Source organism: Xiphophorus couchianus, chromosome 18, assembly GCF_001444195.1.
Source record: "Xiphophorus couchianus chromosome 18, X_couchianus-1.0, whole genome shotgun sequence".
In the NCBI taxonomy this organism is placed as follows: Eukaryota; Metazoa; Chordata; class Actinopteri; order Cyprinodontiformes; family Poeciliidae; genus Xiphophorus; species Xiphophorus couchianus.
The window spans coordinates 23,425,407-23,444,118 of NC_040245.1; the positions used below are offsets into that span (position 1 = coordinate 23,425,407).

The 18,712-nt window shown below is 39.4% G+C and overlaps 1 protein-coding gene across 1 annotated transcript; it reads left to right on the forward strand.

Moving 5' to 3' along the window:
* The first annotated feature begins 274 nt into the window (after positions 1-274).
* Positions 275-17,708, forward strand: kpna4 (karyopherin alpha 4 (importin alpha 3)). The gene is made up of 17 exons (XM_027999613.1): positions 275-508; positions 3,872-3,916; positions 4,041-4,130; positions 7,076-7,105; positions 7,298-7,350; positions 8,816-8,911; positions 9,207-9,292; positions 10,852-10,938; positions 11,151-11,320; positions 11,998-12,042; positions 12,136-12,267; positions 12,923-13,051; positions 13,639-13,743; positions 13,829-13,900; positions 14,805-14,967; positions 15,056-15,150; positions 15,239-17,708. The coding sequence occupies exons 1-17, from the start codon at positions 440-442 to the stop codon at positions 15,332-15,334; spliced, it is 1,563 nt and encodes a 520-aa protein (XP_027855414.1). The 5' UTR covers positions 275-439; the 3' UTR covers positions 15,335-17,708.
* Positions 17,709-18,712: the final 1,004 nt, after the last annotated feature.

Consider the following 18,712-nt stretch of genomic DNA (forward strand, 5'->3'; position numbering starts at 1 on the left):
AGAAGACCAACAAATTTGGACAACTTCCATATAACTTTCACTTTTGAGCTACTAAAATAAATTTACTTTTTAATTTTATTCCAATTTGAATGCACGTGATTGTTTTCTGAAGTATTGGGATGTTTAAATGTTATTTTTTTATATATATATTAATAGATATGATTGCGTGGGCATTGCCTGAGTGAGTAAGGTGTGGCGCTCCCACCACCCAGACGTGAGTGGAGAGACCAATGAGAGTGAGGGGGATTTCCCCACCCTTCCTCTACGCCACAGCCAGGCTGCCCTCCACCACCCGGCATTCCCAGTATGCACCGCGGACAGCAGCAGTAGAAAATACTCAGCTAACGAAAGGCTACGAAAAGAGAACCAGAAAAGGGGGGTAGCTCACCAGCTAAATTCAAGAGCCTAAGTCTATCCAACGTTACCCAGAAGCGCTAACATGGCTGACAACGAGAAACTGGACAACCAGCGGCTGAAGAATTTCAAGAATAAGGGCCGAGATTTGGAGGTAAAAGTTGTGCTGCTGATCGGAGTCTGCGCTGCCGCCGCCAACGCTGCTGCGTTCACGGCCAGCGTTTCGCCTCTCTACTCCGCTGTGACGTCGTTTCTAATTCCCACTCATCGGGGAACTCTGGTGCCTGAACCCAGTCGGGGCCTTCACTTATGACCCAGTGGAGACGGCTGGCCTCGCCGTGGAGGTCTCCCCGCTTGGGTTTTTGGTTTCGTTGCCCCAGCAGACCGCGCTGCTTGTTAAACATGTCAGAAAAGCCTCCGCTGGGTGAGCTAGGCCCGCTGGGGGCATGCTAGCTCAACGGAAGCATATCGTTTCCCCGTTCCTTTTTGCTCGGTGTCAAATGTAACCCATATAACTAAAAGTATATATAGTAAATTTAAATGTTTAATCTACTGGAAAAGAAGTATTCTCCTTATAGTTTTGTTAGCATGACAGTAGATTAACGTCATTTTAGCACTGCAGCAGGCTAACCTGCTTAGCTTGGTAGTAGCTGCAGTTCCACCCATCCCCCGTCCCGATAATCAAAAACAATGGCGGAAACCAGTTAGCTTCTTAGCTACCCTGTTACGTTGCTGTAAAGTCGGTGTAAATAATCACGTTTTGACTACGTGTTTAAATTGCGTGTGCTTAAATCTCAAATATCTACTTTTTTTCAGTTGGAATGATTGACAGATGAAAGCTAAACATGCTAGCTGCTGTCGGATCAATACATAGCCAGGTGATTTACAGTCAGCTCGGTGTGTCACAGGGTCTCATAGAGGCCGGTGGGTGTCGATATTCGTCTCGATCGGCTCACTGGTGGTGTGTATGATTCCGTAATACTCATACATCCTGTCTGACAACTGCTTTCTGTCAGTGAGACGGGCCTCAGGGGTCATGTCGTATTTTAGCGTGGTAACAACTATACATTGAGGTATGTAAATGCTGAACACCCTTTATCTCTAAACAAGCACCTGGTCACCAACCAAAACTGTATCTGCTCATTTAAATGTATAAGTGCCCCTGTGTTTAGACACACATGACTAAATTTAATTCTGACCACAAGTGAAACACCAGATCAATTATCATCGTTCTGAAATTCACACAACTCGCATTAAAACAGGTCCAATTCATATTCAGAAATTATGTCAGCAAATAATGAAATTACAGTCTTCTCGTATGCAGATTAAAATTCAATACCTACACCCCTAATCAAGCCTTGCTAAAGTACAGTGCAGGCCATTTTGGTTTAAAATGTAGTTTAGTGAAAAATCATCCTGATTAAAGGATTTAATCAGCATTTCAGTTGATTAAATCATTGCCATCGTTGACTTTGAGGCAAATTATTCTCCAGTGGAGGCATGTTTATGGTCTGTTGTGTTGAGCAAACTGTTGGCAGTGCTAGAAAGGAACGGTTCTTTAAACGTGAAGAAACATCTTACAGAATCGGTTCAGTGTGAGCGCGTGTCTGTCTGCCACGACCGACTGAAGAAACATGACACTCAAAATATAGACTTTCATATCCTTCAGGGAGGATATCCCAGCTTCACACTAGCATGCTTGTCCACCAAACTTTGTAATAAAATGTGCAACATTATGTTACCGATTTTAGTTAAAGCAGAAAAGCAATACTTTTTTCTTGTTTTGCTATAAACATACAAATGATTACACTTACTGTAATGTTGTTTATGTATTTTGGCATTGATGCATAGAATTAAACAAAAATAAGCACAATTTTTAATAAACACTCAAAAGTTATTAATCACAGCCACACCAATATACCAAACTGATGCTAGATTGTGAATTAGTCCAGGTATTTGCTTGAGTAGCCAGCCTGCAGCCCACTGCTTACGAGACTTGGTTATTATATTGATTCACTACATATAAAGTGAAATTTGTTAAGCCTTTATTTCTTATGATTTTAGTGGTTATGCCTTGCAGACAATGAAAATTTAAAGTTGACTGTCAAAAAATTACTGTCAAAAGTAAAGCATATTAATTTCTTAGAGAGTTGAGTGAAAGGAAAAATTGTGGAAGGAAAAGGTGCATCAGTAACAAGGATAACTACAGCTTGGATGATTTCTAATCCAAATCTACTCCATAATTTGGGAAGATTCACTAAGAGGCAACATCTACAAAACCTTAAAGAGACAAATCCCACGTGGGCTACAAATGTCATATTCCTCATGCCATGCCAATACTGAACCAAAGACAAACGTCAGGAGCATTTCTCCCGAGCTGAGGAGAAAAAGAACTGGACTGTTGCTCAGGGGTCCAAAGTTTTGTTTTTAGATGAAAATAAAGTTTGCATTTCTCTGGGCTGCCATCACACCTCAGCAGAACCACAAGCTGATCGCCTCCATCCCATGCCGCACCGATGCAGTAAATTCATGCAAGCGGAGCCCCATTAAAATAATGAATGCATTGAAGAGTATATACTTTTCAGAAGCTTAACATTTCTGTTTCTAATTTTTGAGTTTTATTTTCTGAAAAGAGTGACGACAGATTTAAAATTTTCACAATATTCAAATTTCTTGAGGTGTACCTGTAGTTCGCTCCATGCAGTTGAGGAAAGTTCCTGTCACCTTTTTGGTTTCTCTTGCTTCACATGAAGACAACTTTAAACCATAGATACATAAAACTATTAAAAACCTCATGATTCTTTATTTATGTTTGCACTGAGTAAATATTAATTGACAGCTGTTGTCAATATGTGTTTTTGACTCTTTCAGTCTTTGCAGTGGAGTCGTGTCTAAATAATAGAATTTCATCTGTTACTGCAGATGAAAATATTTCTTACTAAGTGAAAATATCCCATCTCCTGGTTTTCATATTTTATTTTATGGTATGTTTAAGTTTTTTGCTTAAAAATACTAATCTAGCATTAGTCTGGCCCATATAAAGTTGGACGTTAGCTTTTAGATGAAACTACATTTCTGTTTTTATATGGAGATCAAGCTCCCAGAGTCTGCAGGACCAGCAGAGAATCAAAGTAAAATTGTCTTCAGGCAGAGACTCCTACCGAAGCAAACGGTACAAGAGGCCACTTCTGCAAACTGCAATTGGCCAATGTTATCAGTGAGCCTCGGATGTCTGTTTTCATCAAGTGTTTTTCCCAAAGCAACACAATATTCACTACATAATGAAGGTATTTCTGGTATGTATTGGTAAAACATACCAGACTAACCCAAATATAATTCTAGTAAAATAGCTACTAACTGAAGCCAAGTTGCAATCGGTCAGACTGCACATTATGGCTATCGTATGCAGTGTCCAGCTATAGAGTTTAACTTTGCTGTACGATCAGTGATTTTGTATCATTTTTACTTTTTATGGTTGCTATATTCTTGTATTCTAACGTTCATATGTTTTCTACAGACCATGAGACGACAGAGGACCGAGGTAGTGGTGGAGCTCAGAAAGGTAATCTCTTGGTCATATTGTATCATCAACTAAAACTACCCAGTTAGACAGTTTTCGGTGTCTAATCTGAGACCTTATAAATATTCCAGTGTTTTTATTAAGTACTTTGTTCCTTTCACCACAGCACAAAAGAGATGAGCACCTCCTGAAGAGGAGGAACGTTCCCCACGAAGACGTGTGCGAGGACTCCGATGTTGATGGAGATTTCAGATCGGTAAGTTTTTTCTTTTTTTTTTTTTTCTTTCTCTGTTTTCAGTCTGGTCGTTGTCTAAAAATCTAGTCAACATTTTTTATCTTTAATATTTGAATTTGTGCTGCCCATCTGAGGCTTCTTTGATACTTTGAGAATACATCACTGTTCAGAAATAATCTCATGAGATTTACCGACATAATCAAAGTGTAGAGTGCAGCTAACCTCGTCCTTCCTGTTTCATGCTTAAATTATTCCTTTGTGGGCTTTGTTAAAGGTTTAGAAAAACAGATTGAAGTCATAGGTATTAATAATCAGTTTTTCTATTTTGGGTGTTAAGTTTACCATCAGAACTTGAACTATTTACTGTACACTGTTTTTAGGGATTATTTTCACCAAATAGTATTCATTTGTACTAGAGTTGTGCAATGTAGCAAATTTCTATCATTTTTGCAGCAGCAAAAGGAATCACTGAATTATTTTAATATTTTAAGTCACATGCATTACTATTGCATGCCAATGGTATATTTGGCCAGATGAAGGGGATTTAGTTGCACAATCGGTACAGATTGAAGTGACTGAGCTTAGTAGTAGGGTAGAGAAGAGAAGAGAGAGGAAAATGGAGATAATTTTAACAGTTTTTGCCAATTATGTCTAATATCTTACAGTTTTTTAAAAATATTGCGCAGCCCTAATTTTGCTCTTGCATCATAAAACCCTCCGTGGCCGTCTTTCAGAACATGCAGTCGGGGCGAACATCAGAGCTGTCTGTTTTACACACTAAAAATGTCACCGGGGAGGGGGGAATCGATCTGGACTCCCACCTTCAGTAAAGGTCTGGGTTTGGTGGCATTGTGGGATTAAAATGTCCACTCAACTGTCCACTTCAGCACCGTAACTACTTTACGGTGCTGAAGGCTGCTTTTGCCAGTATATCAGCAAAAGCCTACTGGTCAAACTCGGTGAAAGGCTTTAGAGGGGCCTTGTCCCTGCTGTGGGAATATTGAAAGTTGTCTACAGTAATGCCTGGGTTATTTTTTCTGACACATTTGTTTTTATTCACAGATCTTCTTTTTTTTTTCAACAAAAAGTGCAATTTCACCCCTAATTTGTGCTTTTTGATAAGGGCTTTCTGAATTATGAATTACTTAAGCAGGTTTTTCGTTTCTTTTTTTTACTCAACTGTTTTATATCTAAGGAATGACAATATCTGATAATGATGATTGAGATCTAAATTATGGAAGGGGTCTGCACATCCTTAAAAAGTCTTGAATTCATGCATCGAAAATAGAGACCTTAAAATGTCTTAAATTGATAAAAAAATATATATAAGTTTTCCTTAAATACGCCAATCAAGGTCTTACATTTTGTCATGGCATTACTATTTAACCTTATAGGGTTTTTTTGTTTCATGGAACTTTTCTGCCAGGCAAACACTTGAGTCACCTGCAAACATAATCATTTCGTTCTGTGACTCAAGGTGGTTGCGGCTTCAGCTAACAAGCCGCTAGTTAGCTTTTGTGAAGTGTAAATTTATCACAGGTAAAGTGTAAATTTAGCGCCTTTTGGCTGGATAATGTTCATCTTCTCCATTGGCTCACTTCTGTTGTCAGCTCGTACGATGCAGTGTTCATTCTGTGATAAAAGGCTTGTCACTACTACTATAAATTTAAGACACAGGTCTTAAATTTCAATGTTAATGGTCTTAAAAAGGTTGGCGGGTTTACCTGAATCTCTTAGCGCAGTGTCTGTTTGAAGTAATGGTTTCAAATGACCAATTTACACCTGACTTGAGGACGTTTCATTTGCACGCTAACAACCAGTAGTACAAAATATTATATCTATCTTCTGCACATAGTCTGATTTAAGGAGTTCAAACGTAATAAGAGTTTAGTGCCCAAATGGTAAACATAACCCCAATAAGTGAACAAGGTTCTAGTTTGAATCCTTAGAAAATGTCATTTCTAGATGAAATCACTGGTGACATTTGATCATTTTATAGTCATCATAATAATTCCTCAGGAATACTTAACTACCAGCAGAAATTAACTGATTTTCAGCAGTATTTTTGTTATATGGTTATAAAAGGAAGCAGGTGGAGTAGAAATAGAAACAGGTTTGTGTAAAATGGTGGTGTAAAAGGATCCTAGAACTCTGTTAGATGGCAGCAATCTGATCTAAAAGAGAGAAGTCGAGGTCAGTGGGTGATAAAGGCCAATTATCCCTGCAGCCTTAAAAAGTATTAAGTTCATGCATCTAAAATTAAGGCCTTTAAAATGTCTGAAATTCATTTTTAAAAAGTTGACCTTAAATACATTAATCACGATTCTTAAATTTTTTTATTGACAGAACTATTTAATCTCGTATAGGTTTTTTCCTCGCTGGACTTTTCCATCAGGCAAACGTTTGAATCGCACTAAGACGTCTTAATTTCGTGCTGTGACTCAAGACGGTTGAAGCTACCGCTAACTAGCTGCTAATATAGCCTAGCTAGCTGTGGGTTTATTACGAGTAAGTGCAAATTCATCACTAGTTGGCTGGAGGAAGTTTGTACATTTCTGTGGAGATATAGGTCTTAAATTCAATTCATAAGTCTTAAAAAGGCATTAAAAAGTCTTAAAATTGACTTGGTAAAACCTGTAGAAACTCTGTAAAAAGGACGATTAAGGTGCCCTCCATTCGGTGAAGTTTGGTGTAGAAAACATCCATTTAGGCAAAATGTCAGTGATGTGTTTGTTATGCATCCATCTTATAGACCGCTCTAAAGCACCGCCTGCTACATCATCGGCTGTCTATGCTCCTCATTAGCTTGTAATATGCAAAACATCAAGAGGCCTTCTTTGTTCACTATTTGTCAGTAAACGCACCATGATGACCTTTCAAGCTTCACTCTCATTCTGGTGTTTAATGTTTAACACGTTTTATTTTGCATCTCTTCTGAAGCTAATCTCTGTAATCTTCTTTTGCAGCAAAACACCTCTCTTGAAACAATAGTACAAGTAAGTTGATTTGAATATTTTAAATTCATTTCTGGGTTATTCACTCAGACATTTTTAAACATACAGCAACGTTAGAATATTTTAAAACTCTTCAAATCAATGCAAGTAGGAAAATGATAGTGTCTTTTAAATCGATGTATTTATTTCTTTTAAATGCAGTACTGCTCATATAGTTGCTATGTTGACTTGCAGAATGCCACCAGCGATAACCAGGGCATCCAGCTGAGTGCTGTTCAGGCTGCCAGGTAAGGAAACGCAGCTCATGTCTGTTTACATTTCTACTATTAGCATATCATTAAATTATTCTTGTACGATTACACAGTAATATATTTTTACCAAAGTAGTCTGAAAACTAAATTAAGATATTTCAGGATTTATGTTTCTGTTCAGTTGATGTTTGGTCTAAAATGTCACATGTTGCACATTAGAGATAAAAACAAGCAGGACTTTGCAGTGAGTTAACTTCACTGATCATCCTGCTGAGGGTTGCTGCCATGCAGGTGTATTTATAAGCTGCCGATTCTGCACTTGGACGCCATCGCTTTTATTTTCAGCAAGCCTTTTGGTTATGGCTGATTGGCTCTTGTAAAGTAGTGTTTCAGTGTTGCAGTCTCAGAGCCTGACAGTTTTTCCCAACCAGCAGTCAGACTCGTCTATTTAATGGATACTGGAAAAGGCCATGCATTTCACTCATGTCGCCCTTTAGAAGGGGAGCGGAAAGCTGCCAAAATTTATAATCGGATCAATCTCCTTTACATTTCAGAATTTTTATTTCTTTTCTATAATGCTTTTAATTATTTATATTAAAGCTATGCTCTTGATGATTTGGTTTTGTTATATTGAGTTCTAAAAACGGAGCTCATAAACATTGTCTAATAGAACAGATGTGTTTCAAAAATGCTGTTAACTTGGACCACACTGCAAAAACACAAAATCTTACTAAGTAGTTTTAGTCTTGTTTCTACTACAAATATCTTAGTACAATTGACATGAGACAAAACTAACTTACAGGTAACTTTTTTTTTAGCAAAAATAGAAGCTTGTTTTCAATAAATAATTCCTTAATATTGATTTTTAAAATGTATTACTTCCACTGGCAGATTATTTCACAAATACAAGACATTTTCCCATGTTATAAAGTGAGCTAATCTGCTAGCAGAACCAGTCACCGTATCAGAGTGTCTTGTGTTAAAGCAGGACAAAACATTTGCTAAACCCAAGTTTTCCTGGAAAAGCGATCAATCCTGAAGATTTTGGTAGCTGTTTCTCTGTTGTGATGTTTGCTTTATGCAGGATGTCTGTGCTTTCTTAAAAAGTTTTAAAGCGGTTTAAATTTATGCATTTAAGCCGCTTTAAAGCTGTAATTTTATTTGCATTTAAAAAAAAAATTTGACTTGCGTGCTGTCTCAACTTAAGACAGTTGCTACTATCAATAACAAGCTATCTGCTAATAAACCTTTGTTAGCTAAAGGAAAGCAAGGGCAGAGCTAGCTGGCTTTTTTACACCCATTTTGGATAAATGTTAATCTGCTGGATGATGATCATCTTCACCATTGGCTCACTTTTCTTACCAACCCAAATTATTTACGCGTTTTCCATTTTCTTTTGTAGATTTATGTTGTGATACGGGTCTTATTTTCCATAATGATCTTAAAATGTCTTGAATGTTAATTAGTGAAACCTGCATAAACCCTGTTTGTAATTTCACAGGAAGCTGTTGTCCAGTGACCGTAATCCTCCCATAGATGACCTGATTAAGTCTGGGATCCTTCCCATCCTGGTGCACTGCCTGGACAGAGATGACAAGTAAGCTAGCTGCTTTTCTGTCTGCGCATCTGCCTGCAGTAATGACTCATGCTTTATTTTCCTTCCCTCTAAGTTTGTGATAATTATAGTCAAAGTTAGCCTCATTCCTTGATCCTGTTCAGTGTTATGCAGATGAGCTGCTTGGATTTCGTCTGACTCATCTGAATAGTTCCGCTGTTATGTAAACGTGTTCTAGTTTTTCCAAAGAAAGTGAACGACTAATCATCCTGCTGATATTGTCGAACTCTGCTGCCTAGTCCCACCTCATCAGTCGGTCCATCTTGTTCCCCTGCAGCCCGTCTCTGCAGTTTGAAGCCGCCTGGGCTCTAACCAACATCGCGTCGGGTACCTCAGAGCAAACCCAAGCTGTGGTTCAGTCCAGTAAGTTCAACTCTGCTACAAAAATCAAATCCTTTTATTCCCACATTGTTTGATTTGTTTGGATGAGCTGCTAGTTCAACAATAGGAACGACCCAGAGAAAGTTTGTCCGTTTTTAATTCTCCCAGGGAAGAAGGAATATCACAGTATTTATACTAATATATGTAGAAACAGTATGACAGATTTCTTCTTTTTAAAACTCTGCTAATTACGCAACAAAAGTGATATCCCAACCATATCTAAAGTAGTTGAGAGATGTTTGGGGCTGTTACTGTTTGGAAATTAGGTTTCCAACCAAAAGTGACCAACCTTTGACTAAAGGTTGTTTCCATGATTTGTTTCATTTCTAGAAACTGCAACAAAAAAAAACTGATTTTCTGCACGATCTTATAATCTTCAGTTTATTATATTATTTTTAAATATTTACCTTTTCTTTTTTTGATATGTCCATTTTTTTTCCACACTGATTTTTAAACAAATTCAGTTGCTTCTTAAATATGGATGCAAATAGGTTTTTACTCCTGAAAATGGTTTAATTCAGGTTTAGAGAATTGAGGTCAAAACATTATAATTCAAACATCAAATCTTCAAAAATATCATCCACTATGAGCTTCTTGGTCATGATAAAATGGAGACTTAATATTTACTCCTAAACCAAACCCCACTGTATCTATTTGCTGTGAAGTTTACTTTATATAGTTAGAAGTTAAAATTAAGCAACCCCAACTGTAAATATGGCGTCACATGAAAGATGAGTTAAAAACATCGCTATCAAAATCATATGGACCTGGCTTAATTTAAGTGATTTCAGTATAATCTGCAAAGTTATTTATTTTCTGAATTAAGAAACTGTGTGAGCTTTAAAGGGTCTTAATATCTTCTATTGACTTCCTAAAACTTGGAGAAACCCTGAAAAATATGTAGTGATTTTCAAATTATGGCTCATAGATTTGATTCCTGACCTAATGCATGGGCTTTGAGTTTCTCTTTGGATACAGAAACCTGCTGCATGGATTAATTTTTAAAAAGAACCTCATAAATTTTTATCTGAAGAGTTTAGCTTTTTCATAAGATGTCACAGCTCTGCAGGTAACACTATGTTAATGATACTGGTGGGGTTATTAGTGCTGGATTGGCCTGCGGTTCCGAGTGAATCCAATGGGGAAATCTGATGTTGAAACACTGCAGGTGGCTCGTTAGATAATGATTGCATGTCTAAAGAGGGTTGAGATATACTTTGTTTCATGCTGCCCGTTTGAAGTGTTTAACTTGCCAGAAGGTACAAGTACCTCCGAGGTGTGAATGATAAAATAACGGCTGTTTTAAGCAGAACTTTCAAAAGATATTGAACCCAACCTGAAGTAGACGTCCGTTTATTAACCGTTTGGTTCTCCTCTGCAGAACTATAAATCTATTAACAAAACTTACATCTTCTAAAGTGCTATTCCAGATTTTTACTAGGTGTTCTGGATTAAGCTAGAATATACTTTTTGTTTTGGCATGTCTTTGTAAAGGCTCGTGTACTCAGACTTCTGTCTTCATCACAATCTGTTTTGTGAAGATGCTGTGCCGCTGTTCTTGAGGCTGCTCCACTCTCCTCATCAGAATGTGTGTGAACAGGCCGTCTGGGCCCTGGGAAACATCATCGGTGAGTAACCGCTGACTTCATCTTGCTCTCTGTTCACAAAGATTATGAAGATTATGATGAGAAAACACTCATTTTATATTCGACAAAGGATGTCAGAAGGTGCAGCGTTTCCAGGCCGTATCGTTGTGCTCGTGCAAACCAAAGCGACCTGCCTGCATGTTTTCTTTTAAAGCCGTTTGAAAACTCATTGTGGTTCCTGTACATGTATTCAGGTGACGGCCCACAGTGCAGAGACTATGTGATTAGCTTGGGAGTGGTCAAGCCCCTGCTGTCCTTCATCAGCCCCTCCATCCCTATCACCTTCCTCCGCAACGTCACCTGGGTCATGGTCAACCTGTGCCGCCACAAGGACCCCCCACCTCCAATGGAGACGATCCAAGAGGTGTGTGTGTGGAGATAAAATATTGATTAGGGCCGAGTCATGTCACTATAAATAAAATCTGAGCTTTTTTTTTTTATATATATACACCAAATTTGATTTCTGATTTTAATCCATTTTTTCCCTCACTTTTTTCCTTAAAAAATATATAAATGACAAAAAATATCTTAAAAATTGGTTTTTATTCAATCGTTCTTTTTTTGAGTTAACTTGAATTTAAAGTTGAAAAACTATAAAACATGCTTGCAAACAAAATGGTAGTTTTTTGTCCACTGGGTGAACTAACATCACTCTGAACTATGGAGACCCAAGGAATTTATGAATGAGTAAAAATCCAGTTTTTCCAACAATTAAATCTTCAAAAATGGAAAATTCGATAAATTGATATAACTGTTATCACCCAACCTTAGTGTGTATATAGGCACAATTATTTTGTTGCTTGTTATTGGGAAGACATTATTTTTTTTGTGGAAATATTTTTGGAAATATCCGTTTTATCTCGGAGATCCTGCAAATGGTGAATATGTTCATTTATGTTGCAAGAGCTCCTAATTGGTAAATCTGCAGGTCTCAGTCCTTTAAGAGACACCACAGCTTCATGTGAAAAGATTGAGTTGTGATTCAGATTTTTCTTTTTATGCACCTGGTGAAGTTATAATCAAAGCTTTATTTATTCTCAGATCCTGCCTGCTCTCTGTGTGCTGATCCACCACACTGACGTCAGTGTAAGTAACAAATTAGTATTCTTCTTTTTTTTCTAAACCATTACAGATCAGAAGAGCAGCAGAGAAAAATCATCTATTTTTTGTTTTTTCCAGATCTTGGTGGATACTGTCTGGGCTCTGTCTTACCTGACGGATGCTGGGAACGAGCAGATCCAAATGGTCATCGACTCTGGCATCGTTCCTCACCTGGTACCGCTGCTCAGTCATCATGAAGTTAAAGTTCAGGTATGAAGAAGAACCAAGACGATTTAGAGTATAACATGTACCAATCCTGGGCACACAGCTGCCAGACAGCGCCCCCTGCTGCTGCCTGGAACATTGATTGACAATGAAGTTGTCATCAGTGTAGGATGTGGTCAAAAGACGTTCACCTCCAAGCCTTTCCGTGACTCTTCCAGTCTCTCAGCAACCTGCAGATGACACTCTAAACCCAGTAATGGCCACTTTCTGTTGATCTCATGACGTCAAAATGTGAACAGCATGATGAGGAGGACTATTTGAACACTAATTCTGGTTAAGCAAGGAAGTTTATTGGTCAACTCATGGTTCAAACACCTGTTGTGAGTTTTGCCTTTAATCTCCTTGTTGGACTGCAAGTTGGGCAAAAAGCACTGAGCAGTTGGATGTAGGCATTCGGGAGTTTAGAGAAGGTCACATTAAGTTCACCTGTAAAGGTCATTTGAGATTCATTCTAAAATGTTACCTAACTTTTGTAAGCAGTGTATATCATAATTTAGTTCTTCCAACGATAGTCAGGTCTGAACAGTAATTTCTGCTTCTTAAAAAACTTTGTAGCAACTTTACTTCTCTTCTCACTGCGACTACTTCCACACCTCCTCATCCTGTAAGTTTGTGTTTTCCGGTTCCTCTCCACATCCAGACCGCTGCGCTGAGGGCCGTCGGTAACATAGTGACCGGGACAGACGAGCAGACGCAGGTGGTCCTCAACTGCGACGCCCTCAGCCACTTCCCATCGCTCCTCACTCACCCCAAAGAAAAGATCAACAAGGTAAAAACCTGTCTCATTTTCACGCCACACACACACACCGACAATCTTTAGGAAAACTCCACCTTTGGTATGGAAGTGATGAAATCTGAGACTTTGTGCAGGTGTGATTGTCATGTGTGAGAGGTTATGGAGTAGTATTGGATAGCCAGTAGACTCGCCAGCAGGACGATTCGTGAGGATGAAGACTGTGAAGAAGACCGGCCACTGTAGTCAGTGACAGATCAGGTTTAGCTGTGTGTGTGTGTGTCAGAGTGAATGTGTGTCTCACGGGTCGGAGGAGTAAAGGGTGCTGAAAAATCTCTGCTGATACCGGAGTGCATCTGAGACCAGTCATTAAAAAAACCGAGGCCTCGTTTGTGACTGGACAATGATTAGAGCCTCAAATCACCCCCTCCCCACCCACAAGCACGCTTGTCTCAACCAGAGGTCAACTTATCCGGGTTGACCTCTGGGTTCTGATCCAACTCATAAACACTTTTTTAAAAGTTTTTATTTTTTCTGCAAGCCTTCAAACAGTTTAACTTTATAAGTAGCATGTGATCAGTCTATCAGGATTTATTCTTGTATTTGAACTCCCTGTCCTGTAGGAGGCAGTGTGGTTCCTGTCCAACATCACAGCAGGCAACCAGCAGCAGGTGCAGGCTGTCATTGATGCAAAGCTGGTTCCCATGATCATCCACCTGCTCGACAAGGTGCGGATTGTTTGCTTTGTTGTTCTGAAGACGATTTAAAATAAAGAATAAAATATGATGCTTATATTGAATCTATTCATTTCAGGGTGACTTTGGGACCCAGAAAGAAGCAGCCTGGGCCATCAGTAACCTGACGATAAGTGGGAGAAAAGATCAGGTAAAATATTGTTGCTCATGTTAATTCTTGTCCCCGTTTTTATTTATTTTTTTTACATAACACCTACAGGCTGTCATTGACGCAAAGCTGGTTTGACACCCCTGGTGTGTCTCTGTGTAAAAAAAAAACAACAAAAAAACAGCTCAGCTACATTCATTCTGTAATTTAAGCAGTTTTATCAATTAACTTTGATTATAGCTTACAGTTTTTCTCAGAAAATTTGAATGCCTTGTACCAATAAGAATAATTTTAATAAAGAAATCCTAAATTATGGCCTATATCAGGGGTTGTCACTCATTTTAAGATCATGAATGTCTTTAAAGGGCCAGTTGTGGCAGAATGAAACTACCTATTAACAAACTTACAATATTATAGCTTTATCTGCATAAAAGAAAAAAAAAAGCAATTCTGAGAATGAAGTCATATGATTGACTTTATTTTCATAATATTGTGACTTGTAATTTTATAACTTTGTTCTCTTATTACTACAACTTTATTCTCGCCTTTATTTTTGTAATAATCTGACTTTATTTTTGTAATTTTATTTATTTTTTCTTAGTATGGCCCATATACTCTTCTAGTATCTGGATAGCAACTAAAATATTTATGGAGGTCTGGATGTGACACATGTGGCCTACACAACCACATGGAGGACTGACTGACACGCTTGGGTCAATGCTGAAAAAGCTAGTCCAGAATACGAATTTTGTACATATTAATGCAAAGTTGAGTGGAAGGAAAACGTATACACCCAATTGTGGTAACTAAACATTTTTAGATGCACCTGTGTGTTTGAAAAAGTCAATAAATATTGTAGTTGCCCATAATACACGTTGAAAGTGCATATAAATGAGTTCTTCACTTACAAAGACTTATTCCACGTCTGAAATGTGTCGTCCCACAGGTGGCCCACCTCATAGAGATGCAGGTGATCCCTCCGTTCTGCAACCTGCTCACAGTCAAGGACGCTCAGGTCGTGCAGGTCGTTCTCGACGGCCTCAGTAACATCCTGAAAATGGCCGACGACGAGGCGGAAACTATCGCCAATCTCATTGAGGAGTGTGGAGGTACGTTCAGCCGCCGCCGCCGTCGTCTCTGTATGGCTTTTGTTTTCATTTTAAACGCGGGATCACCTTTGACCTTTATGTTCCGCAGGCCTAGAAAAAATTGAGCTCCTGCAAAATCATGAAAACGAAGATATCTACAAACTGGCGTATGAAATAATAGATCAGTACTTCTCATCCGATGATGTAAGTGACACAAGCGTTGTTTTTTTTGTTTGTTTCATTTTGGATTTTTTTTCGCCGCTGACGCTCCGTTTCTCTGTTGCTTGTTCAGATTGACGAAGACACCAGCCTGGTCCCAGACGCCATCCAAGGCGGGACCTTCGGCTTCAACGCAGCCAACGTGCCAGCCAAGGGGTTCCAGTTCTAGACGTCACCCCGGGGGGTCATTCTGGAGTTTTGTTCGCGATGCAGCACCCTGTTCAACATAAACCAATTAGGAGAGAAAGAGCGAGAGAGAGCGAGTGTGAGAAATTCGATCCATTGTGCTTGGCTCGTGGGATCCATGGCTGCATCTTATCTGAGAGAGAAAAATATGTCGATTTCATTTGGCAATCCAGGGGGAAACCAGCCCAAATGAAGTTTGAGATGGCGAGTGGATGCGAGTGAGAATGAGTGGCTACATGTTGCAAAAAATAAAAAAGAAGAAAAAAAAAAAATCTAAAAGAAGCTAAACATCTACATCGACTGCGTTGAGAAGACACGCTGACGTAACTTCTGTGTTTATTGGAGCCGCCGTCGACTTCTGGGAAAACTTCAAAACGACGGAAAGAAAAGAAAAAAACCTTGGATGTGGATGGGAGCCGTGGACATTAACAAATAGGAAATCAAGACATCTTGAAATATCTCGAGAAAAAAGCAGAAATGAATATAATTATGAACAAAGATGAAACCTAAATCATCACAATTCTGCAATTCCCCCCATTTGCCACGAGAGGGCGCCACCTAGCCCCACCCCAACCAACTGGCCACGTTTATCAGGCAGAGTGTGAATGGACTCATTGTGTATGAATGTCTGGACTCAGCGCAGAGGAGCCAGGTTCATCTCCTCTAACGAGAACGCCCTCTGATTGGGCGACCATCTTCAAGCCCCTCCCACTCCGCTTCCCCTCACCCGCCTCTCCTCGAATGGGTGGGGCCAGGAGTCCGACTGAACGTATCGCGTGTGCGAGCGAGAGAATGGACGGATGAGTGGTTTGTGTGTGCGCGTGGCTGCGGGGCGTGACTGGGAAAGTGCGCGTGTCTGGATGAGAGCGCATGTGGAGGCGGGAAAAAGACACAAAAAAACGACGACATCTTGAAGAGAAACGCAACAACACAGTAAAGGTCGCAGGAAAAAGAATTTCTGCCTTCTGGACGAGGCCGATCCTCAAAGAACTTTGGAAAATGGAAAAAAAAAAGAATCATCACAAAGATTAATATTTTTTTTGTTCAGAATTATTATTTAGTATTAATTGACACTGGACATTGTTTCTGGGAAGCGTGGAGGAGCAGCAGCAGTGCATCGAATCAAGATGCTTATGGGCTTTTCTTTTTGCCTCCAGTGTGTTCCTTTGTTTTTTCTTTTTTTTTTTTTAATTTACCTCTTTATTTTAATTTTTTTTTTTTTTACTTTTCTGCTTTTAGTCCCACCGCTTTTCTGTAAAGGTGAATGACGACGACGACCGTCTTATTCCATCCTTCCACCTGAACACCAGACGTGAGCTTTGATGCTGTGAAACCCGTGAACCAACCAGATCCTCCTGTAACCGCCTCACCTTTTCTTCATTTCGCAGCGTAGATCACCGCTTCGGAGCGCTGCTGCCACAGCTTTTGAGCACCGCCACGGGAGAACAAATCGACGGCCACGTCTCGTAGGATTGTGAATCATAACCCTTGCATGTACCTAGCACAGTTATTTTTAGGGTAATTTTAGTTTCCTTAGGCTGTGAATACAGTGAAATTTTCATTTTGAGTAATACTGTGCTTAAATGTTACATGTGTCCCTTTGCCTCCCCCCCCCCCCACGCCCCGCCCTCCTTTCTGCTCACTATTGTCAAATTTACTAAGTAATCCGTATGGTTTTGCACATGTACTGCAAAGTGAGGCCTGGGTGAGTGTCTGTGGGCTCCGACCCGCCGCCGCCGCCGCCGACCCCTTTACATTATGCATCACTCAGCCACAGTCTTTGTTGTCTTTCTAAAGTGATCTAATTATACTTTTTAGTGCTATTTGAGAATAGAATTACTTTATTTCATCAGCAGCAGTCGACGAATCTGCTGATGTATCTCAGTTTGACTTGGAGGGGATTTAACCTCGCTCCTCTCAAAAGGTCAAAGGTGTCCCATGTGTCAGACTGGAGCTGTTCAAGGCGGGTTTACCTGAGTAATAAATAAACCCATGGACAAGTTTGCTGTAACTTAAGTACCTTGCAGAGTCCTCTCCCTTTACCCCCTTTTTGCTCTTCTACAAGCTAAATGTACAAGCTTAACCTCTTCTGTTTTTTTGTTTTGTTTTGTTTTTTGTTAACTTCAAACACTGTAGTAATGATTATACATTGTGCTCATAAATCTTCTGTTGAACATAGGGGTAATATTTTTTTGTTTTTTGCAGCATTCCTTGTTAGCAAAGTGGTTTCAAATCTTAAAATTATGACCTGAAAGAATGGAGAAAGCCTAAAAACCTTTTTTTTTTTTCCCCCAGGGAGAAATGAAGGTTAGAGGACAGGTTGTCTTCATGAAAATAAATAGTGAAACCCAAACTGAGAGAATGAGTGTGGGTGTGTATGTGTGTGCTCTTTTATGAACAATCTAAATCTTGTTCCAGAACAATTTGAACCTTGTTCATGCCCGTGTGTGTTGCCATTTTTCACATGTAGACGGTCTGTCATATAAAAAATAATTTTATTTTTTACACATTTGTTAAAACTGTCACTTTGTTGTGACTGTAAGGTACGTGACAGACAATCTGAAAAAAATCCAGCTTCTCTGCTTTCTTCCTGTTCTATTGCCATTTGTAGAAATGCACAGCTTTGTCAGAAACAACCAATCACTCAGGAGGATCTTCCTGCTGTCAATCATTCGTGTGTATACACCACTCACACATTCTCCCTTGCTTTCTGGTACACTTACAGCAGAGCCTGCCATGAATGCTAAGACTAGGTAGCATGGCTAAGAGGGCGGTTAAACCATTTTCCTGAAACGGTAAGTTAATGAATTTTTTATTAGTGGCACCTTGCAACTAAATTTCACTCATGTACATTTTATATGTGCAGTTGAATGACAAAGTCTGTTCTGAGCAGCATGTACACAAGCATGACTGGTGACACTAAGACCCTGTTCTTGATTGGCTGTGTTTTGACCGGGAGCTTTGCAAATCTGCAGATCACAGTAGGATTACAGGGAGGAGGTAGAGGAGCTCTGGTTGTTGCCTTCCCCCACATATTCGGTTTCAAGTTATTCTGCCATGACCTAGTGACACTTTTCATAAACATATAAAAAAAGTTGCATACTGCAGCTTTAAATGCTGTACATTAATTTTACAACTTTTAAGAGTGGGGGGGGGGGGGGGAAACTTGAGCACATGTCGACTGAGTAATCAGCCATAAACATCAGAATATGTTTGGAACATTGAACTCGGCTTCAGTACCTAACATCATGTGCACCCAAGACAAAATTAATGATGGGAGAGTTTCCAGCTCACTCTGGGGAGACCGCTAAAGAGAATGTATCTGGGCTAAACATGGTATGAATGAGAGGTAAGTGCCTTG